This window comes from Schistocerca nitens, chromosome 11, assembly GCF_023898315.1.
Source record: "Schistocerca nitens isolate TAMUIC-IGC-003100 chromosome 11, iqSchNite1.1, whole genome shotgun sequence".
Lineage (NCBI taxonomy): Eukaryota > Metazoa > Arthropoda > Insecta > Orthoptera > Acrididae > Schistocerca > Schistocerca nitens.
Window position 1 is genome coordinate 201,150,349 of NC_064624.1, and position 24,270 is coordinate 201,174,618.

The 24,270-nt window shown below is 42.0% G+C and overlaps 1 protein-coding gene across 4 annotated transcripts in view; it reads right to left on the reverse strand.

Annotated features, from left to right (window-relative positions):
• Positions 1–239: 239 nt before the first annotated feature.
• The window catches only part of LOC126212874 (uncharacterized), a 95,152-nt gene continuing 71,121 nt past the window's right edge, over positions 240–24,270 (reverse strand). For all 4 annotated transcript variants that reach the window (XM_049940369.1, XM_049940368.1, XM_049940371.1 and 1 more), the window contains 5 exons: positions 22,040–22,173; positions 12,804–12,887; positions 6,205–6,558; positions 2,865–3,116; positions 240–488 (listed from right to left, as the gene is read on the reverse strand). In XM_049940369.1, the coding sequence (XP_049796326.1) occupies positions 379–488; positions 2,865–3,116; positions 6,205–6,558; positions 12,804–12,887; positions 22,040–22,173 (934 nt within the window). In that variant the 3' untranslated portion in view covers positions 240–378. The remainder of the gene's footprint in view (positions 489–2,864; positions 3,117–6,204; positions 6,559–12,803; positions 12,888–22,039; positions 22,174–24,270) is intronic.

Here is a 24,270-nt window from a genome sequence, read left to right on the forward strand (position 1 = left end):
CACGGCACCTTGGCCGGCGGGAGGGCCGGGCCGTCGCCCTCGTCGTCGTCGCTGCTCGCCGAGACTGCGACCGGCGCGGGCGGGGCAGCTCCGGTAACGGCGAGAGCCGTGTGTGCCGGCCTCCTCCCCCCGCCGCCTCCGCGCCCTCTCCCGCGCCGTCTCGCAGAGCCGGCTCCGCCCCTCCCGGGGCCCCCCCTACCGGCTCCCCGCCTCGGCCGCCTACCTCCCCTGGGCGCGGCAGAGGTGCGGGCGACCGGAGTGGCCCGGGGCTCGCCGTCACTGTCGGACTCGTCCAGTACGTCGCTGAGGTCCGAAGGGAAGTCTGCACACGACTTGCGCCGCCTCTCGCGCCGCTGGGGTCTCCCGGTGGAGGGCCGGTCACCCTCGACCGCATCCCCTCCCGCCGTCTCCGACCGGGGAACTGCCTCCTCTTTCGAGAGCTCCGACGCAGTGGTCTGCTCGACACTTTTCGCACCGTTCTCCTTCTCCTAAAAGGGAATACGTATGCGTGTTAACCCAAAATGTTTCTCTGTAAGGAGAAAATGTAGTGGACCGATTTACGAAAGCTTCAAATAGTGTCAAGTAGTATTTCTTTGACAAGTGAATTATTATTCAATTTTTTATTTATTTATAGTCTATTGTCGAATTTGTCTATATTTACAAATGTCTTCAGATCTGTTGAAACAAATACGAGACACGATAAGCTTAATGTTACGTAATTAATCTGAAACAAACGTACGATAAATTTAACAGTGGATACAATACTCACTGCAGTTGCAGCACAACCTTTCAGTTTTGTAAGTTGTGCACAACCTCTGTATATAACTAATGTACATAAATTATATTGTCTGGAATCACAAAGGAGTATTTGCAACCACGTTAGGGCGTGTTGTCCTCTATTTGTGGTACGTGAACAAAAAGTCGTCATTACAAAACAATACAGTTACAAAGATAAAATAAAATTATGGTCAGTGTACAAAGATGGCAAGGAAATTTTACAGAGGTGGGAAAACTATTTAAACATCACCACCAACAACTCTGTAACTCAAATTCTTCAATGTGCAAGGGCCACCAATCACACTGGAAAATTAAAAGAGTGCAATTGCAGCTCATTTTATAGACCTAGAGAAGGCATATGACAGTGTGGCACGGGAAAAGAGAGAGGATTGGAAATGCAAGTGAATTACAAACTCAGTATACTTAAATCAAAAAGTGCCAGTGAATGTGAGAGGAGACTGATTATGAAAAGAAGTAAGACAAGGCTGCCCAATAGATGATACTGGCATAAGAATCTGAGGTGAAGAATACAACATTTGGAGATTTGCCAACCACGTAATGCTATATAGCAACAAATGAAAAATATTGCAGGAAGTAGTGGAGGTTATTGAAGGTAAAGCAAATAGCTGTGGAATGAAAATCGATACAACATATAAATCAGTAATGACATTACAAGTAAATTAAAGGGTAAAGATAATGCTGATCGGAGAACATTAGAAAACGTGAAATGCTTTAAACCTCCAAGAAGCAGAACAGATTGTGACAAAGTGCAGCACAGAAATCAAAACGAAGATAGCAATGCCGAAAGACGTACGTTATAAGAAAAATCAAGTTTTCTGCAGATGATGATGATGATGATGATGATGATGATGATGATGAAGTCCTATACTCCTTCACAGAGCGTGGGGGAACGATGCGGGAGACCCGCACCGTCATACTAGGCGAGGTCCTGCAGAAATGTCGACAAAAGTTTTAAGAAAAATCTGACGAAATCTTTCATACGGATTAGCCTCCTCCAGTATGGTGTTGAAACAAGGACAATGAGACAGAACTGTAGAGCAAAGGCTGGAGGCAGAGGATGGAAAAAATAAGTTGGATGGACAGTGTGAGAAATGAGTAGCTACTGAGAAGAGTGGGGAGCATAGACAGTAGATGAGTGCAATAAATAAAAAGAAACTGGGTAGCACATACATTCTTAAAAAGAGAGGGGAGTGATTTCAGATTCTCATTGACGTGTTGAGTAACAGCATTAAAAATAAGTAGGCCTAATGCAAACCAGAAATGGAGACAAAGACAACCTAAAGAAGTGAAAAAACCAATGAAGATAACCACAAACTCAAAACACGTGGAAGTAGCCTTAAACATACACCTTTCTGCTAACAAAGTTTTCAATATCTTCTGTAAGAGTGTGATTATATTAAATTTTAGGACTGATGCCTTTTTGCCCAAACAAGATGACTGTAACTAGCATGCGAAATATACAATTATGGTAGACATCTTTAGCATCCATAAGAATGGGGTGAGGAGTTGGACTGAGCTAACAATGTAAAAATAATCAGCAACTAAATGTATGTAACGATATTCGGGACTGAACATGACAGCCCTGATGGCAACTGTTTTGTACCAGTCAGTGTGTAGAGTGGCGACACATTTCAACCAAACCAAAAACTGGAAAAATGCTCGGGGGTAAGACACGCCCAGCTCCTAGTTGTAAACGTGGGGCACAGGTAGATGTTTATGTGTGAAACTAACTGAAAGTGACTTACTAGGATTCTGTTTTTAAAGCTATACAATACAGAATGTTGGGACTGGAATGATTAGTATGTGGAAAATCCGCTACTTTCATGTACGGATACAATCAGTTCTTATTATGAAGAAACAGTCACCATTATAAAAGTCCTTTCAAAATTAAAGGAACATGTGACAAAAGGGAGCTGTACACAAGGAAAAAAGGAGAACACCCGACTGGAAACAAAGTGAAGCAAACAAAATCGAGAAACAGCGAGTGAACGGTCCGCCCCTCGCACACCAACAGGCTGCTAGCGAGTGTGGCTGGCAGAACACGAGACCGGTGCAGTCCTACGTGCCTCGGCCAGCTCGGCTGTGGAAGCGGCACCCGCGGTGGTGTCCGGAGTGGCGACGGCAGCCCCCCCTGCCGGCCGCCTCTGCAGCTCCGGTCGCTCGGCCAACGTCTCCTCGTCGGCGAACTCGTACACGTCGAGCCGCGCCGGCGACGGACCGGGTGACGCTTCGTCGCCCCCGCTGCCGGCTCCCGCCTTCTTTCCGCGCTTCCTCTCCAGGGAAGCGAATCTCGGGCCCGGGCCGCTCGCCTTGCGGACCTGAGGAGAAACGCGCACACTTAAACCTGTGTAGTAAACACGGTGAACCGACCGGCATACTCGACAACTGCGTGTCACACAAAACTGTCAGGGTTGCAGGCGGACACGTTATATATGGTGCGTATCAAAACTGAGGGTCGAATGAGTACTGAAAGTCAGATTTACTTCCTCGTCATTTTTGTACCTAGTCACAACTACGCTCCCAACTCTTCTGGTGTCTTAATTTATGTTTTATACCTCACCAGATTTAAAATAGCACTTTTCGTGTAACATTCACTTTAGAAACGTACTAAATGATTGAAGGGTTAAGGCCGCATCAAAACGCGTACAGTCACCATTTGTCTAAGGCTGCTACGTATAAATTGACGCGTACTTAAACTGATGACAGCCTGCTACGGTACACCGGGTCGTTCCACCTCTTTCTCGCAATCACACGAAATGTGTTTGTGTAAAAATATTGTTTAAGTTAACACGTAGAGAATTTTCCACTGTGTCTTCTTTTATTTTGATTCGTGCAGACAATGTGAGAAGCACGAACGTAGGACATTAGCGAGGCGCGACGCCGTGACGGTGGCGTCTATACTTCGGTGTCGAGGCTCGGCGATGCTGACGAGGTAGCCTCTGTCGGGAAACAGCTGAAAGAAGCTGAAGAGAAATGTCATTTTGTTCTGATCTAAGTGTCTATAAAGAGACTGCTTTCACGTACCAATTATGAACATCTATTCACTCGACACTGTAATTGTTATGCCAGAGCAACAAAATACAGAAAAGTTCTTCAAAATGCAGCCGCATCATTTCGTAGCGAGTTGGTGTAGATGTGAACTTTCTTACAGCCCTCACCCCTCTGCCGACGGAGAAGAAGTCCCTCAGTACGAGCAGCATAGCGAAGTACGAGGTGACTGTAAGGAAATAATCGATGTGAAAGTTCACACAAAAAGCATCGGTGTGACAGATCGCTAATGAAGTTGTCAACGCGGTTACAACCCACAGCCCACAGCCTGGGTCCTTTAACACTTCACTGATACATCATAATTGGCTCAATCGTAGAAACATTTGACAGTAGTAAACTGTATCGTTAAAAATGTGCTCACTGCTGCTGCTTTCCATTAGTAACATAAGAACACAAACAATAAGAATCACGAGGCTCGATACAGACTCGTGTGACGTTATCGATCAAGTTTGTGCATTGGAATCTCCTTGGAGGGAAGAGATTGGAATCTACAATCAATTGTCCCGACTAGATTTTTCGGTGCTTTCCTTACACTGAACGAGACAGTAGCTGCCACGATTCTTTCAGCTACGATGCAACTAAATTCTCCTTCCTCATCTCATCTGTGCTCTTACTCCAAGTCGTATCACCTCATCGTCCACATTAGATCAAAATCTAAACTACCATCTACGTGTAATTTTTTTTTTCATTAAAAATGTCACAGATGACCTAAAAGGATAAATACTTATTTGACACTAAAAACTGTCTGTGAATCCTTTAATCTGATTATGGAGTACATATTAAATATGGGGTTTAAGGTGCCTCTTAGACAAAGGCTGAGAAGATAACACATGATCATACTGGATCAATGTGACTACTCAAAGAGGCAAAAGTGTACAATACTTCCAGTTCTCTCAAGAAAATTTGTATTTTCCACGTTTTGGTGTTTCCAGTTGAGCTAACGTCATCTTTCTCTTTCCACAATGTTTCAACTTTCCTGGTCTCAGACAGACACCGCACACACATTCCTTTATCTGACAGTTGGAATTGCTAATGGCAAGAAACAGAATTTACACTCTGGGATCTACCTACTGCTTATTTTAAATGTCATTAATAACAGCGACTTATAATAACAAAATACCCAAATACACAACTCACTGGGATTACATACCTTGTGGGCATTTGCTCTTTGATGTTACAGGTACACATTTGATGGGGGGGGGGGGGGGGGGGTTGTTTGGGGAAGGAGACCAGACAGCGAGGTCATCGGTCTTAGGGAAGGACGGGGAAGGAAGTCGGCTGTGCCCTCTGAAAGGAACCATCCCGGCATTTGCCTGGAGCGATTTAGGGAAATCACAGAAAACCTAAATCAGGACGGCCGGACGTGGGACTGAACCGTTGTCCTCCCGAATGCGAGTCCAGTACAGGTACACAGTTTCATATGTTGACTAGTGCGGTTTTTTAACTTTGTGTACAATTAACTAAAACTTGGTGTAATGTTTGTTTGTTAGGTTTCTAAAGTGAAAACTACACTAGTTAAATGCACTCAACTATCTCACTGCATCAGTGTTGCCACCTTCACTTCAACAGAACACAATATGGCTCCGTCTCGAAAACATACACAAATCTGTAACTGTCGAATCCGTTCACTACGCTAGCGTGCCGAGACTGATACACGTCTGCTATACTGCAGGGCCAACATCCAGACGAGACTGCCGATCAAAGAAATTAAGTTTCACGTTATTTTAAGCTATACTGACGGCCAATTGTACAGATATTCAGGACATCCAAACGACTTTCAAAGTCCCACACTACTTGCGGTTCTCTGCACAAGCAAATCGCATTACGATACACCGACTGAACCGAGTTGAAAGGGGTGCCAGGGCTAAAAATATACAAAAACAAATCACTATGAGAATGCCAAAATAAAAATCGACCAATGTTGTTACAATGTGCACCAAATAATTACTTTTGATCAGAGAATTATGAAACAAACTGAATTTTGTCCGGGCAAAGTATGGCAGAAGTTACTGACGTATCTCGGCTGACGTTTCTATCGATTAACGACAACTGAAACATTAGCACAGAATTTCAGTTATGACAAACAAAGAAGTTTTCAGTTTTCGTATCGTGCCACCAATTTGGAATAAATTGAGCAGTCTCCAGACTGTGACAACTTGGGAAGCTGTCTTAACACTGCGAGAACAAAATGACGACATTAACTCGGCTAATAATGCAGAAACTTGGAAAGAATTGGGAAAAAAGTAATCGTGCCATACTTTTCGGTAGGTTCAGTTTCACCTCAGTCGACAATTGTCGTAAATACTGGGAAACACAATAGAAATGACATGCAGTAGACGTACTGCAGCGAGCACTCACCAGTGGCAGGCTGAAGGCGGCCCCCCTTCTCCAGCTTGACGGCACCCTCCGTGCCAGACGCCGGAGCCAGCGGGAACCGCATGCCCCACTTGGCCTGCGAGGCTCCGCGACCCCCGCCCCGCCGGCTCTGCGCGCCCAGTTCGCGCAGCGCCGCCATCGCCTGCCGCTTTATAGTCTCCCCGTCGGGCGGCGACACGGGCGCGGCCCGGCCCGACGCGCCGCCTCCCCTGCCGCGGCCGTTACGGCCCCTGCCCTGTGCGGGCGACGACTCCTGCGGCGGGGGCTCGGGCCGGCTGTGCTCCGCTTTGCGGTGCGCCAGTACTTCCTGGGGCGTGCCGAAGTTGATGCCGCAATCTGAAAAACAGCACGCCGCAAATGGTGACGGTCGCAAATAGTTTTAAAATAAATATGGTCGCTAATGTGTCAGTAGATCTGAATCGATGCCAAGAGGTACGGGTGGATCGCATCTGTACGGGTTAGTGTAGTGTGGTGTGGTGACGTATTACAATCGAATCAGTTGAACTCTAGAAAAATGTTCGGGGCAAGACACACCCGACACTAACTACGGAGGTGACGCAAAACTGACCTTCCCCCCCCCCCCCCCCCCCCCCCCACACCACCACACTCCTAAAATAATTTGTCTTTCCTCAGACGTTTTCTATTCTACACATAATGCACATACCACAAATACTTTACATTGGTAAATTATTATCCGAGCTTTATTTCATTATACTTCATTATTCACTTCTTATTTTTCAGACTACTTCTGATAAAAACATTGGTTTTTAAGGTTACATTTCCTTTCGTGAACTACTCTAAATTTACAATTCATTAAAATGGTGTGTTGTTCATAATTCAACACTGCCAATAACTCTATTTCAAGACTGATAAACATATTCCCATTTCAAACAAATATGTTTCACATTTTGCTAAAAATGAATATTTAAAATGTTATACTTATCGAAAATTATTGTGGAATGTGAATACGGCATACGTGGCCAGACATCCCCTTTCAGAGAGTTCCGCTACCTGCCACAGGTCTCTCTATTCGACACTACTTTCGCAGTTCGATGAAGACGAGGGCGACAGTCCCCGAGTGAAGAAAATCTTCGACCCGGTCGGGAATCGAACCCTGGGCTCTCACGTGGGGCATTCAGCTGCATTGAGCACTCGGCTACGGAGGTGGGCAAAATTATTGTATTCTAGAATGTCTGAATCCTAAAATAGAACTCTGTCCAAATTTAACTGCTACAATTTTGCAGCCCTAGTTTTCAAAAATATATAAGCTCAAGGTAAAGTCTGTGGTGCAAGGCTACTGGCCCGACTGCAGGGAGAGAACAGCCTTTTTTCACTGCAGCAATAGGAAGGGAACAGTGGCGCAGCAGCCCGGCAAAGGTGCCGGCACTCGACTGGTAGCACACTGACCGAACCTGGAACCATCCCGGAGAGACTGGGACTAAACCCAGGACCTCCAGGGTGAACTCTACAACTGCACCCACTAGACTGCAATGGCCACCGGACAAATATATAATTTTATTAAAATAACCCATTACTCTGTGAAACATTCAAATTAGAAAATCTAATAATTCTTGGCAGGCTTTGGACATCTCAGTGTGTGTAATACTTTTGGATTTTTAAATTTTGTAACTTCTGTTATTACATCCATTTTTACACAGATCCTGCACTCAAAGCCATATGTAGCCAGCATTCGGTTATCATACTGTAATGTCAGGATTCAGTCACATTGTTCTTAGTCAATCTGTAGCACACATTTCATTCAGTGGAAAGCTATTATTCATTCTGCCAGTTTCGAATGTTTGAACCGTTGAATTGTTATTCGTTTGTGTTGAACCTTGTAAAATTGTTGTTGAGCTGTGTAATACTAGTAATCAAAATTACTACTCGAAACCAGATCACCGTACGTGTCAAGTTCAAGAAATCTAAATGACCTGAACAAGTAATTTTTGAAAGAACCTACTACTCAAATGACTAATATTGGTGAAGATGAAACATCCAAGGAACTTATGAGGCAAAAGAACAGGTCAATAACTTCACAAACCCTCTAAATTTCAAAGGAACTTAAATTTACCCTATTCATTAGCATGTCCAACTCACATCTGCAGTTCCAATATTTTCCTTTTTACTGTGTCTGCAAATGCCTGACACACTTGGTGCAGTCACGTAAGTAGTTCCTGTTACGTAATCCCAAATACTGGGCGTTTCAAAAATACTTTTTTCAACTTTAGTGAAAGGTTCCTTGCAAGAAAAACGTTCATATTGAAACATGTCCAAAAGCTTTTGAATTTTTAATTATTACTGAAAATTTACATCCAACATCTTTCTCCAAACACAACACAAAAACTACAATGCACTCAAAGGACATCTTGACTAGAGTCCTGCACGACGGAGTACGCGAGCACAAAATACGAGATGGGGCGAGCACACCCTAACTGGATAGGCTGCCCGCACTAATTCTAGTGACCGAGCATACAAGCCGTGACCGAATACGTAGCACGCAACTTCAAACACATTACACGTGTCATTATCCGTGTGAGACTGCAACCAGTACGGGATTCTCATTTGTGGTGTGTGTCTCTCTCTGTGATCATGCAGCGTGAGGAGGCCAGTGCTGGAAGACCTAAGATTGAAACCAATGTTTACACACTGAAGGAACGGGAAGGTCTAAAAAGCCAAGTACGGAGTACATTTCTGTCGGTTGTAGACGAAAACAGTGCGTCAACTGGGTACGAATCGTGCATAAACTGCTCCACATTATTGTCTTTCCTGTTGGGAACCATTCATTTAAAGAAACACAGTTGCAGGAAACCTCACAAAGATACAGCTCCTTCAGAAATACCGGCAGTGATAAAAAATAGTGTTACAGAAAAATGTGTTGCAATGTGTGCTAAGGATACGAGACCTTTCAGCGCTGTTTCCGGTGAAGGTTTCAGAGAACTAGGCCAACAATTAATACATCTAGCTGTTCATTATGGAGAAGTTAATGTGGCAGATGTCATGCCACATCCCTGTACTATAAGAAGAAATGTCAAAGAACAAGCTAATGCAATGCGAAACAGCATAATGCCTTCTGTTATTGCGGAAGTTATTAATAAAACAAGTGCAGCGACAGTTGATATGTGGACAGATTCGCATAATCAGGTGCACTATTTGACGCTTACAACACATTACATTAACACAGATTGGTCTCTTGTGAACAATGTTTTATTTACGACAAAATTCCGTGACGTTAAGAAGACGGGAGTAAATATTATGAAAGAAATTGAAATGGCCGATTGGGACATTTCGCCGCACATCTTGCACAGTTTTGTTTTTGTCTCCGATCAGGTTGCCCATGTAATAAAGGCTGTGGAAAATCACGAAAGGATTCCTTGTGCTGCTCACTGTATAAACACAGCACTTAGCCATACTTTCGATGAAGATCCCTTCTTGTTAAATCGTGCTCCGAACATCGCATCAACAATAAATACTGCAAAATGCATTGTAAGGGACATCAAGAAAAGTGGCCCCTGCTCGTCTTTGAAATCATCGTTGAAACGAGAGGTCTGCACACGCTGGAACAGCTTGTACACTGTGCTGGAATCCTTACACACTCAGTATCACGAAGTTGCTGCTTTGCTGACGGAAAAGGACTCCACTTACAGATTGCAAGGATATGATAATGAGCTTGCAGGAAAAACTGCTCATTTTCTGAGACTATTTAAAGAGGCGGCAGCTGAATTAGAAGGCTAAAAAGAACCGACAATCCAGTGAGTTGTTCTTTGGTTTCACAAACTGCAACAAATTTGCAGTGTCAATGCCACTGACTGTCAGGTGAGTAATTACTGCAGTTAAAAGCACTGTTTTGTTATGATACGTGATAGATTTATAATTAACTAGCGTAATTGATGTGTACTAACAGGTATGTATTTTTTAATAGGAAATACAAAGGATTAAAAATCGCGCCTTGACTTTCGTTTGTGAGAAGACTGTGATCACTTCCAGACATAAAATTGCTACGTTTTGTATCCGCGATTGTACTGAAATATCACTTTACTTTCCAAGTGCTTTATGAATTTAGTTGTGTCACGTACTCGCTCTTGGAAACGTTACTTTTGTATTGAAAGAGAGAGAGAGAGAGAGAGAGAGAGAGAGAGAGAGAGAGAGAGAGAGAGAGAGAGAGGGGCGTTGGATTTGTACAGTACAGTGCTGCGAGGTGAGGTGAGGTGAGACGAGACGACAGCGGTGACCGGTCATGCTCGGTTATCCGCGTGTCCAGAATCCGGACAACAGACATGGGGCTAGTACGTGGCCGAGCCGAGTCGTTTGGGGCCGGACACGAGCGGCTCGGTCCCCCCGTCAACAGACGAGCCGTGACCGGTCAAACATTGAGCGTTGCAGCACTCTAATCTTGACACATTGTGTCCACTGTATCCTAGCCGGCAGTGTGTAGCAGTCGTACACAGAAGGCTCTGATGCACTGTATCTATATCACTAACCGGCTAACTAGATTCTTGGCACCCTGACACAGTTGCAGGTTACCTGTCTAACTGTTTACAGGGGCAACAAAAATATGATTTCCAGTACTTCATGTAATTAGTGAGCGAATTTATAAATCTAAACTGTAGTATAATCCACTCATTAAGATGTATAACATTACGTCAAAGGTTTAACATAATAAAGGCATGCAAATATCCAGACTTTATTTGTCCGTAAATTGAGACTTTTGACAAATTTTACACACAATTTCAAACCTTCGTGAAACTTTTTCTCACTGACACCCCTACAAAATGATTAAAAGTGGAAAGGTTATTGCTTACTATGTTTTTTGCAGTTCATGCAGCAAAAATTCGGCATCTGGGTTGCCATTTTAATTTAGTACTTCCTCGCTATTAACTATATTCAGAACAGTCTACGGAGACAATATCCACACACACTACTGAATGCACCTGCAAAATTACACCACCGTACGATACACGGATCAGGATAAGCGACATCACATTGAGGTGCACCAAAAACCAGCTTTTTCTTTAAACAGAGCACAAATTGCCAGGCCTATACTAATAGAGTGTTTCATAATGAGCATTTAGCAACTTTCACCCAATGTTAATTACACACTCAAGATCAAATATTGAACACAATGACTCAGTTGTCAAGTAATCTGAAGCTGTTTTATACACGGGAGTTCAATTCTTTAAAGATACGGGGTTTACTGATCGTATCCTAGATGGCGATGTGGGCCGCAGATACTTGTTTCGATTTGTCAGCTGTCACTCTCTCTCTCGAATCTCTGCCCGACAAATAAGAAGAAACGTGTGGTTTACGTGCAACGGGCCTCACTGACCTCGATGCCCTGCCAGTTCCACACGGCCTGCACTTTTTCCCAATTTTAATCCTTCAAATTCTTATCTCTGGAATCAGCACATACAATTGGTTCATATGGAAAGAGTGAAAGTCCACAATTAGCCAGTAGAATCCACATACATTCAAACTTTTCTCAGTAGTGCCACAAACCTAGAGGCTAGCTGCAGCTGGTATAAAAGTGCTGCAAATGCCCACCACCTGAGAACAAAGCCTGCCGTGGCTCAAAAAGATGGCTGCGGGACGACTGAGAGAGCTTTTAAAAACACATTCTAATGCAATTGGTCGCACTATCGATAGTGAGCATCAATTTGGGACATCGCTCATCACGACATGCTCTACAGACTGCATTTCTGAAAGTGTCGCTGCAGCCACATGTGGACGTTGTGCGATACTGTGACTGTGTACTTACACTAGAAACACAGTGGCAGCTCTGAACCTACTTAAGTCTCTGAACTGACGTGTTTCTCTACTGCAACGTGCCACTTAGTCGTATGTAAGAGGTTCCTTTATCATTCTTTTCTGCAGCAAGTACTTTGCATGGGAGGGGGGAAGTTGTATGCAGAAGAGTGGTTAAGTTGTTGAAATATAACAAGAAGTTATTTCCTATCCAAGAGACTGTGCCCCCTCCCCTACACCCCTCTCTCTCTCTCTCTCTCTCTCTCTCTCTCTCTCTCTCTCTCTCTCGGCGCCCACTATTGGACTGCACGCTTCTGCCTCAGGATTTTTACTCAGTATTTTTTAAACTATTTTCTAACATTTCACCAGCACAAGCAATCGGCATTGTGAAACATTTACCAACCACTGCTGGCGACTGAGGGTGACCCTCTGACAGTTTCAGGCTATTGTGCTGGTGAAATGTGATGAAAATAGTTGAACAAATGCGGTCAGGGAATATCACAATACGGAATTCGAGAAGCAATGTTACACCAATTGACCACGAATTCCTCGACAACTTTCAACAGACGTAATGTCAGTCTAGAGATACGGCAACTGTTGATAAGCTGTAACTGATCATATGTTACAGTCACAGATGTCACGCATTACAACTTATTAACAGTTTTGGCCGTTAGGTCCCCGATCGAGATACAACAAAAAAATTGACAAATATATAGAAAGTTATATCTTAATGTAATCTTATTTATAATCTTAATTTATAACACTATTCATTTACTTTGGGGGAAAATGTACAGTTAAGTGGTTACATTAATTTCAATATGTACTGAGATGTGAGCACACACCTGAACACAGGAAATCACCATCACCTCCCATGTCTCCGCCAGGTGTCTCGGATGTCCAGTTGGTGGGGCTCGGTTCACGCCAACCTGCACAATGGTTTCAAATTTAGCTGTGCCAGCAGTAAAGAACGTTTGTGGACATGTTTTGTTCTGCTGTTACGAGTAACTGACCTGCTGGACACTAGAAGGTTGGCTCACTATTTACCTGTGACAACACTTGCAATCTTGAATCAATTTCAAAAATTTTTATCTCACATACAAGAGTGATCTGGGAAGGACGGGGGGGTTTGGCTACTTACCGCGGCCATGTTATGCTGGTAGAACAGTAGCCTTATCCACAAGTGGTAGAGGAATCATACGAGATCCGATGGTGGCAGAGGACAAGGAAGTAGCTGCAACTACTAACTGAGTGTAGTGGACTTATATAACGCCTAATACACACAATAAAAATGAGATAGCGGTAGGCTTAAGTTCAAAGTCATTGTTAGTCAGCTATTCGTGTGATGTGTAATATCACACACACCTCCTACTCATCAAAGAGAGACATCATTAGCTTAACTTGACAACAAAGGTGGAGAAGAAATTTCATACAGGCTGCTTGTAATAACTACTCCGACGTTTGCTGGAAGTATATTTCCAAATATATTCTTCACCTACAGTTGTCTCTTTCATTGTCTTCAACAGTCCCCTATGTGGAATGATAACAAAGAATGCAGTTCTAGCAGCGGTGTAATGCTATACTGATATTTGAGAGAATATGAGAAACACACACAGGAAAACGAAGATAAGCTTCTTTGAAGCAAGATTAGAATACGATAGACGAAACTGCTTCACAACACAAGAGTAGTAGTGTAGTATAGCACTACTGAATTAATATGCTTTATTATGCTTGCTTGACAGAACAGTTAAGCACAGAAGACCAATCTTTTTGAAGGTTTAGACTTTTTAGTAGACTTACTTACAAATTTGCAACACTTCTGGATTTTCAACTAAAAAAAAAAAAAACAGCAACAACAGGAAGGAAGGTTACAGTTTAACCTGATAACCTGTCCACGAAAAGGTGGTCAAGAGATTAAGCAAGTGAGCAATGAAATAAGCTAGTCTTTTTTATAACGAATCTGAGGTACACGTAGGTATTAACTAATTTTTGAACAACTCACTTTCTAAGTGCAGATTACATTTGATAAAATTGTGCCACCATATACACAGTGCTCGGCATCAGTAATTTGCTGAATATTCGAGTGACAAAATTATTATCATCTCACAGAGGTACATGCTTGTTAGGATAAATGGACTGTCACCCTGGGGAAGAAACAGAAACTAGGCAATAATTATGATTAATTAGAGGTCCTGAGACAGATAAAGCTGACAATCTGCCCTGAATATATTTGGCAATAGTTAAAGATATCCAAAACAACACAGCAGCAAAAGCAGACTTACAACTGAATGAAAGATAAATAAACTGTACACATCAGATAGCAAAACAAACACAATGGCAGTTGATGGGAAAAATAAAACTATCTCTAAAATTTTAATAAATGTAGTTTTTTAAAATCTGCAGCACAGTAGGTACTGTGTGAAGATGAAACTGATTTTCACCATAAGACAGTGAAAAAATCTTAGAAGTGGGAAATGGAGGAAGAAAAGCAGTTCAAATTTTACAAAACATTGACACTCAGTTGTAATACATGGAAGTGCAACTTTGGGTTGGGGGAGGGGGGGTGGGGTGGGGAGGGGGGGGTGGGGGAGAGGGGGGGGGTGGAGGGAGGGAGGGAGGGAGAAAATCAAGGGGCCAAAGAGCAGAAATGAAGATTCTCAGACACGTAGCTCCAAGTACAAAAATAAGAGCAGAATTAGGACTTTTGTTTCTAATGGCAAGGTAGAAAGAAACAGAAGAAAATGAAAAAATGTACCAAGAGGATGGACAGTACTGCATAAAATACTATTCAAATACTAATCAACAGTACAAAGCAAAACAGGAAGAGAGAAAACAAAATGGAAGGAGCTTATATATCTCAACTACAGCAAAATGTGTGACACGTGCAGAGAAAGAAGGTAACTGTAACCACAATTTTGTGCAGCATTAAACACTGGTTATGTTGTGCAGTGAAATTACCAACTGACATGTCTCCACAGGACTAAGACATGTTTACCAGGGCGGTGGGGATCGTGTTTTTCTTGAAGGACATGATACTACAAGTAAACTTTCTCTAACTCCCAATATAGTTATTGCAAGTCTGGAGAATGGAGGAGCACATAGATCAGTCTAGGTAGCTGGCCACTGTGAAGCAGGTGTAACTCGGCATGTTGTCATTGGCGATGGCTGGCCTCACATGGTGGACCCTGGCTTTCAGTCTCTCGAGCATTTCACAATAAAAAGCACTGTTGACAGTTTGGCCACGGGGCCCAAACTCATGACGAACCATGCCCCTGACATCGATAAACACAATCAACACAGCTTGTAACAATAGATGTAACGGAACTCGAATAGCGTATTTGCCTCTATTGGTTACGGTAGAGAGATCGATCTTTCGGTCCTGTCTGTATATTTATATATATTATTGCCTGAATAAAGGCTGGACGAGTGTAAAGCTATTGTCAAAAACGCACGCCGCGCGATTTCTTACGATTTGGTCGGTCATAATAATAATAACATGCTTTTGAATACAATTAAAATACAATGGCGATACCTGTTTAGTGTTATTGGAAATAATATGTAGTAAATTAATGAGTAAGGTAGCCGATCCTATAAGAAGAGGTAAAATTGGGCATATTAAGGTGTTTTGCTTTATATCGACGAAGCCGATGATACGGCGTCATTTTTTTTTCGTTTACTCTTAGAAATAAACAAGTAAAGAAGTGCTAATTGTGCGTTGTGAAAGAATATAGGGGAGAGTTTTAAATAACTATCATATAGGATCAGAGTAACAAAAGGACATTTAGTTTCACGAAATTGTGGATAGCGAAGTGTGGCCATTAAACTGAGTACACCAACAGGGCTGTCAATTCCAGGATAAATCTATACTCATGTCACGAGGGATGCGGTATTGAGACCTTTTATTATTATTTCTTTCCTTTCTCAGACCTTAGGTCTGGTTCGAAATGGAAGTGACGCAGACCTTGATCAAGCGTGACTTCCTTTTAACTGTATGGTATATGTTACATTGCGTTTAGGAACTTTCGGGTAATTGAACATGTATCAATAATTACGGACTTCTGTAGTTGTATATATATGTTTGGATGTAGCTGTATTGCGTTGATGTACTGGTGGATATTGTGTGGTATGACTCCTGTAGTTGATAGTATAATTCGTATAATGTCAACTTTATCCTGATGCCACATGTCCTTGACTTCCTCAGCCAGTTGGATGTATTTTTCAATTTTTTCTCCTGTTTTCTTTTGTATATTTGTTGTATTGGGTATGGATATTTCGATTAGTTGTGTTAATTTCTTCTTTTTATTGGTGAGTATGATGTCAGGTTTGTTATGTGGCGCTGTTTTATTTGTTATAATGGTTCTGTTCCAGTATAATTTGTATTCATCATTCTGCAGTACATTTTGTGGTGCATACTTGTATGTAGGAACGTGTTGTTTTATAAGTTTATGTTGTAAGGCAAGCTGTCGATGAATTATTTTTGCAACATTGTCATGTCTTCTGGGGTATTCTGTATTTGCTAGTATTGTACATCCGCTTGTGATGTGATCTACTGTTTCTATTTGTTGTTTGCAAAGTCTGCATTTATCTGTTGTGGTATTGGGATCTTTAATAATATGCTTGCTGTAATATCTGGTGTTTATTGTTTGATCCTGTACTGCAATCATGAATCCTTCCGTCTCACTGTATATATTGCCTTTTCTTAGCCACGTGTTTGATGCGTCTTGATCAATGTGTGGCTGTGTTAGATGATACGGGTGCTTGCCATGTAGTGTTTTCTTTTTCCAATTTACTTTCTTCGTATCTGTTGATGTTATGTGATCTAAAGGGTTGTAGAAGTGGTTATGAAATTGCAGTGGTGTAGCAGATGTATTTATATGAGTGATTGCTTTGTGTATTTTGCTGATTTCTGCTCGTTCAATAAAGAATTTTCTTAAATTGTCTACCTGTCCATAATGTAGGTTTTTTATGTCGATAAATCCCCTTCCTCCTTCCTTTCTGCTTAATGTGAATCTTTCTGTTGCTGAATGTATGTGATGTATTCTATATTTGTGGCATTGTGATTGTGTAAGTGTATTGAGTGCTTCTAGGTCTGTGTTACTCCATTTCACTACTCCAAATGAGTAGGTCAATATTGGTATAGCATAGGTATTTATAGCTTTTGTCTTGTTTCTTGCTGTCAATTCTGTTTTCAGTATTTTTGTTAGTCTTTGTCTATATTTTTCTTTTAGTTCTTCTTTAATATTTGTATTATCTATTCCTATTTATAGGCATCTGTTTTTTCCATCACTTCTATGCAGTCGCTATGGTTATCCAATATGTAATCTTCTTGTTTAGTGTGTTTTCCGTTGACTATGCTATTTTTCTTACATTTGTCTGTTCCAAAAGCCATATTTATATCATTGCTGAATACTTCTGTTATCTTTAGTAATTGGTTGAGTTGTTGATTTGTTGCTGCGAGTAGTTTTAGATCATCCATGTATAGCAAATGTGTGATTTTGTGTGGGTATGTTCCAGTGATATTGTATCCATAATTTGTATTATTTAGCATGTTGGATAGTGGGTTCAGAGCAAGGCAGAACCAGAAAGGACTTAATGAATCTCCTTGGTATATTCCACGCTTAATCTGTATTGGCTGTGATGTGATATTACTATTATTATTATAATTATTATTATATTGCGGAGAGCGGGCTCCAATTTATGAAAAGGAGAAAAACTGTATAATTATCATTGACCGTTGGTGTCGAGCAACCAAAACTGTTCATCAAAGGGTTTCGATAGAACTTAGGAGTTAGGGTTCAGGCACTCGTATATGCTCCACAGCTGAGTGTGAATGAGTGGTGAATGCGAAAGAAAACTGTGAACAATGTTACGTTAAATAAAACAGAAGAAACAAGACAGTTTGGTCGTATCTGTTGTTATTCCATGAACAGTAACATTTCTTATCATTGTACGAAGCCTTTATAGACCATCGTTATGACAATCTGCTTTGAAGGGATCTCGTTACGAGTTAAGTTTTGGGGACATGGTCAAGAGGGGGTAGTTCGTAGATCCTAACTACTGCAGCTATACTGGAATAAGGTGCTACCGTGACCGTTGTGTGTTGTCAATGACTTAAGGTTACTATATCTCATGCTCTAAGATTGACGCGCTCCCCTTGGTATAACGGTGCCTCACGGTAAGAACGACAATGCGGACGACGAAGGAAGATACGATAGAAGCTTTCACCTTCAATTTACTCGTGCGAGCCTTTTTTGGCTGTGGGAATGATGCGGTGTGCTATTCGGTACTTGAGTGCTCTGCCTCCGTACTGAAACACCCAGGTTTAGTCTCCTGCGACAAAGTTACCTAAAAATTCCGGATCACCTTCGAGGCTCTGGAGATTGTCTCGGTAGGCATCCACACGTGCTCGCTTTTGAACCTCCGACATAATCTTCGGGACCATCTTGGCGCAGATATTCCTCATCGACAATTCTTTGATGGTGGTGTTGTGCACTGTCATTTTATCGTGTCCAAGGTCGTCTGTTATCATCCCGACACTCAACTGACAGTCAGTCTTCAACAATACCTGCACACGGTCAATGTTTTTGTCAGTTCTGCCAGTTGACGGGAGTTCAGAGCGATCCTCGTCCTCAACACTGCCCCAGCCCTTTTTAAAGCTCTTCAACCACCTGAAAACCTGGGCTTTCAACAGGCAATCATCGCCATAGTCTTGCCGAAATGTATCCGACATTTCTGTACCCGATTTTCCTAGTTTCACACAAAACTTGATGGCTTAATGTTGTTCGATCATTTGCTGCACGCTGCACCAAGGCCAACAACTTTGTGACGTGTCCACTCGACACACGATGCTGCCTAGACGAGAGCCCGCAGGCGACTGGCACGCCACGTGTTTTTGGCCAGACACCTCCCCACCACCAATCCCCACGGGCGAGCGTGAGCTGCCAAGTACAGTTGCGTCAGCAAAAAATCAGTCTCATTACTTTTTATACAATCCCTGCACATAGCAAATTTCTGTGGGAGGAGGGGAACACTGAAATAAGCCTGCATTTGTAGATTTGGAAAAGGTGTTTGATAGTGTGGAATGGAGTAATTTTTTGCATTTATATAGATAAGACGCAATAAGGAAATCTTTAGATTATCTCAGTTTGGTAATTGTCTGTCATTCACAGAAAGCCAGTACGATACACTGACAGTTACAATAAACACGCGTAGAAAAACAAAACTAAGCTAACAGTGTGCACAGCAGATGGGCGTGACAGTAAAGTATGACAAGAAAATCTTGAGCAAGTGGACGAATTTTGCTCTCTCAGAAACAGAATTAATAAAGAAAGGAGACGTAACAAAAATGTAGTGAGGATGTCACAAACCACGATGACATTTTATAAAACTAAAAGCTGCTAAAATCTAAATAAAAATGTAAATCTTAAGACCAGAAAAAGAATTCACGTCATGAAAAGCTAGTTAATAGTTCACTTTGAGTGTACTGTTGATTTGTCATTTCCATTTTTTGCACAACATTTTGACAGCTGACACAGTCACCTTTTCAGATGCTGTGAGTTAGCTGTTACGTGTACTCGCTACCCGAGTCCAGCCACTCCGAACGGTTGCCGGTCCAGCACCACTGTTTACAACCGATTGCAAGTTCGATTCTTAATCCCCTCTATTTTCTTCAGTCTTTTGTTTTTCCGAGAGTCCACTGATATTCCATAAGACACACATTCTCTTAGGATTTTCCAGCTCTCACGGGTGTGAAGGCAAGCAGGAGCTCAATAAAGCGAGCGCCAGACTTCGAGCTTTGTTTAAATTTAGTCCTCTGTGTCAGTTTATCATGTTTTCCAACATATTTATTTCATTAGACTCCATAACTGCACTGCCTCAGAAAATGGCATTTGCACCCCCCCCCCCCCACTAGTCTCATTGTATTTAATTTCACAATTCTATTCGAGGTAATACTTGGTAACAGCTGATTTGCTCTGTTGTTTTAGTCTGGCGTGTCACTGATATTCCTCGATCTCTGTGACACTACTGCAATAGTCTAGGTAAGACACACCACGTTCACACGGAATGCGCTACACGGAATGCGCTACACACCTAGCTTTCAGAGATCAAGATAACCTTTAACATTACACAGATGCCTTCTTATCATAGCCGAAGGGAGCGAAATATACTGTATTCCAAAATTTTGTACACGGCTGCACGTTCAGAGACCGTGAATAGTTACAATTAAAAGAAAACAGCCCTCGGTCATTAATTTTTAATGAATTTAACCGGGTTTCAACACTGCTAGGAGTGTCTTCCACAGTAATTTAAACCAAAGAAAGGTCTATAACATGGTCACAGAATTACGACTAAATACGTTTTTAGTCATAATTCTGTGACCACGATATAGACCATTCTTTGGTTTAAATCCTGAGGAAGACACTCCTAGCAGTGTTGAAACCTGGTTAAATTCGTTAAAAATTAGTGACCGAGGGCTATTTTATTTTAATTGATACTGTATTCCACGTTTCTGTAGAATTCTACAGATCCTCCTGCACACACTACCAGCATACGGCTCAACCTTTTACTCGGGCACTGTCATTTGATGATCCAAGTACGCATTCCTTCGTAAAACTATTCTATCACAAAAGGTATACTAGAACTCTTTATTCCCCATGTGTGCATGTTTATTTCTCAACAGAGTCTCCCTAGTGACCAACAAATTTCTCCCAATGACAGACCAGTTTGTCGATACTGTCACTGTAACCTGTTAAGAATCTGTTTAGAGAACCACAACCTCACCTCTGCATACACAGCACCGTCACTATCAATGTGAATTCCTCAAATGTGTTCATTAAGTTTTGGAAGCAGATGAAAATCGAATGGGGCCAAGTCAGGTCGACACGGAGGACGATCGACAACAGTCAGCCCTAGGTGTCAGATTGTTGCAGATTTCACAGTGCTCGTGCACTGTTAGGTGACGTCACATTCGAGAAGAGGGTGCTCCACAGGTGGACGAACTCTTCGAATTCACGCTTTCAGTTTTCTGAGAGTCTTGTAGTATCTCACACGGTTTATGACAGCGCCTTCAGGCACGAATACCAAACGCACCACACGTCTAACAAACTGGAAGACCGTGAGCACGACTTTACCAGCTGACGGCACAATCTCGAACTTTTTTGGTGTCGGTGATCCTCCGTCACACCTGCCGAGGTCAGCACTGCCGTTTCCTCCGTTGCGAGTTCGAACACCCCAATGTCACGTATTACCGATGTCGATACGACCGTCACTGTACGTAGTTTTCATTCTCCTACGGCTTTCGATCGAAGGCACAATTTCTGCAGTCAGAAACACTATTAGAAGACGCTGTTTGTCACGCACTAACACGGTTACGGTACACACCGCCACGTTACACGAGACAGTTCAGAGCCCTCTAGTGTCACGGTGCAACTCTCGTCAGTGAAGCGGAAAAGTGAACCGAGTAATATGCGTGATACATTCAAAATCTCGGTCAATAGAACGGAATAAAAAATTTGGAGCCTTTACTTTTCAGCATGCCCTCGTAAATAAAGAGCACGACTCACAAGGTCTGAGGAAGATGACAACTGGGTCAGTCAGTCAAAATATTGTGCATAAAATGGAACAACCGATCAGCTGAACGACATTAATCGTCCGCACTGAGAAAACACGAGAAAAGAAAAGCTCTATATGGAGAACAACTGCATTTTAAGGTGAAATATGGACAATGGCAAAGATAGAAATGAAAATATTACATTTCTTTGAAATTTCGTGTCACAGGAGACTGTGCGTGGGGTGGGATCGACAAGTAAGGAATGAAAATGTCCGGCAGTGAGTAAATGAGAAAAAATGTGAGGCACATATTAGGACACTATTAGTCACTGAAAACTGTGGACAAAAGAACGGTAGAGGGAGGGAATCGCAGGGACAGATCGTCGGCGATTTAGGAGGCAGTAGTTTTCCTGAAATGAAGAGAATAACAGACGGAAGTGACAGGAGGCTGAGCTGCATCTAACTTACTTTTAGAGTCGATCGTAGAAGCAATAAAACAAAAACCTAGAAGCAGCACAGCGAAGACACTCACTGTGGTCAGAGTCTTCACCACCAGACACGTCGTCCGGATCGTTCTCGGGCTCTGCCTGCTTCGACTTGGAGCAGATCATCTCGTTCTTGTGCGTGCGCACCATGTGTCTGTTGCGAGTGCTCTGCTGCTCGAACCTAAGGCACACACACCAAATGCTGTTACTTTCTATTTATTTATTTAGTATGCAGCCATCAAATTTATGGCTCATGCAAAACATACGAAATTATAGGAACACAGAAATTATTGTTGAAAATAAATGGAACATTAAAAAATGGTGCCAGCTTATTACTACCTCAAGTAGGTACAATACAACAGTTTATATGCAGCTGCTTCAAACTGATTCGCAACACAGGCACTATCACACAATACATCACATTTGTGACTCTTGAAGAGAAAGAAAATTTTTCGTACACAAACTTAATATACTGCCATAGTGAAACACAGTAAATGCCTGTAATTTGTTTGAACTATAGCAATCTTCCAATAATCCGTGTGTGGACAGTCCCATTTGTGGACTATTCAAACACAGTTATGAAATTTTTGGAAAAAATGGAAAGCCTTATTTATTATAATTAGACAATCAAATACACTATTATCCACGTGCCTCATGTTTTGCCGATGAAAGACAATACGGGATCCAATTCCCAATCTTAGGTATCACCAAAACATTTTCCCAATTCATCTTCAAGTAAGTGTGGGAACTCTACCCTTGCAGCACGTCTGCAGCTCATTTCCAATATCAGATTTCTTGTTGTTGCCATAGTTAGCGACAGTTTACATGTGCTAGGAAGACGACAGATGAACACAAACACACTGTTCTAATGACTGAGAACAAATTAGAAGTTATTAATAGTAAGCAAGGGGAGAATCTACAGTACAAGTATTGAGGGTGTGGGAAAGCACACAACAGCAATCGACGAACCGATGTATTGGAATGCACTGATCTGTTAAGAAAGTCTCTGAGACAAAATCTGTTTCATTGTACTGATCTTTTGACCCTCCAGGAAACGTGAAACGAAGTCAGGGAAAAGAACATCCTCAGGAAATATTACGATAAAAGGTCACGATAAGCTGTCCGAAGGACTCTCAGTCCGTGGTGCAATAATACTGTGGTCAACTAATATATCCAGTACGCTTTCATTGCTCGTAAAAGCATGTATTATGGATTATATGTGCAGTCTTGAGCCTTTTTTAACACAGATAACCTGACACTAGCCGTATGTATTTAAGCTGAGGCTGAAATTTAAAACAAACGAACAAAAATTCTGTTAATCTTGGCGAGTTTGGTAGCTCGTAAAATCAAAACAAACCACTCGTAAATAGCTTTCAACCTACCGTTTTAGTTTTTGTTTTTGCTGAAAGCAGTTTCACACTGACTTGGTATGTCACAGCACTAATTTGATTCATTCTTTGGGCCACAAAAATGCAATTAATTTAAGCAGACATAAAGAATATACTATGAACACAAGCACCACAATAGGGTTATTTATAGCCTATCTGTGTATTTCCGGTTGTTACCCTTCCCTGCAATGGCAATATAATGTTGAACTGTATGTGATGCGTCACAGAAGTTTTGTCTAAACACAAACAACTCAAAGAGAACATGAAAACCTCGAATAAAAGTAATTACTTCAGACACTTTGCCAAAACATGCAAAATTACTTAAATACACTACTAGTCCTAATTTGACCAGAACAGCAGTACTGATAAATTCTTTGTTTGGTCTTCAGTCTGAAGATTACAGTTACAGCAATCTGGGTCCACTTTAATACACCTGCTGTGGACAAGCCTCGGCCTTCACCCCCCCCCCCTCTCTCCCCCCTCCCCTCAGTCTTGAGCCCTCATGATGCGTGTCTGATCAACTGATCCCCTCTTTTAGTCTGTTTCTACAGTCAAGCTCTTTCCTCTCCAGTTTGGTACCTGTCTAACAGTTATCTGCTCTGTCCACCGAATTTTGAGAATAATTCAGTAGAACCGTGTCTCAAAGCTTGCATTCACCTTTTGTCTGGGTTTCACAGCCAAACACTCCAGATGACTACCTTCAGAAAAGATTTCAAAACGCCTAAATTCGTTTCTGGAGTAAGTAAATTTCTCTTTTTCAAAAACACGTTTCTTGCAATTGCCATCTGCATTTTATATCCACACCAATTCGACCATCGTCAGCTATTTTGCTGCTCGCACAGCATAGCTCAGCTACTAATTTTACAGCCTTATTTCCTAATTTATTTCTC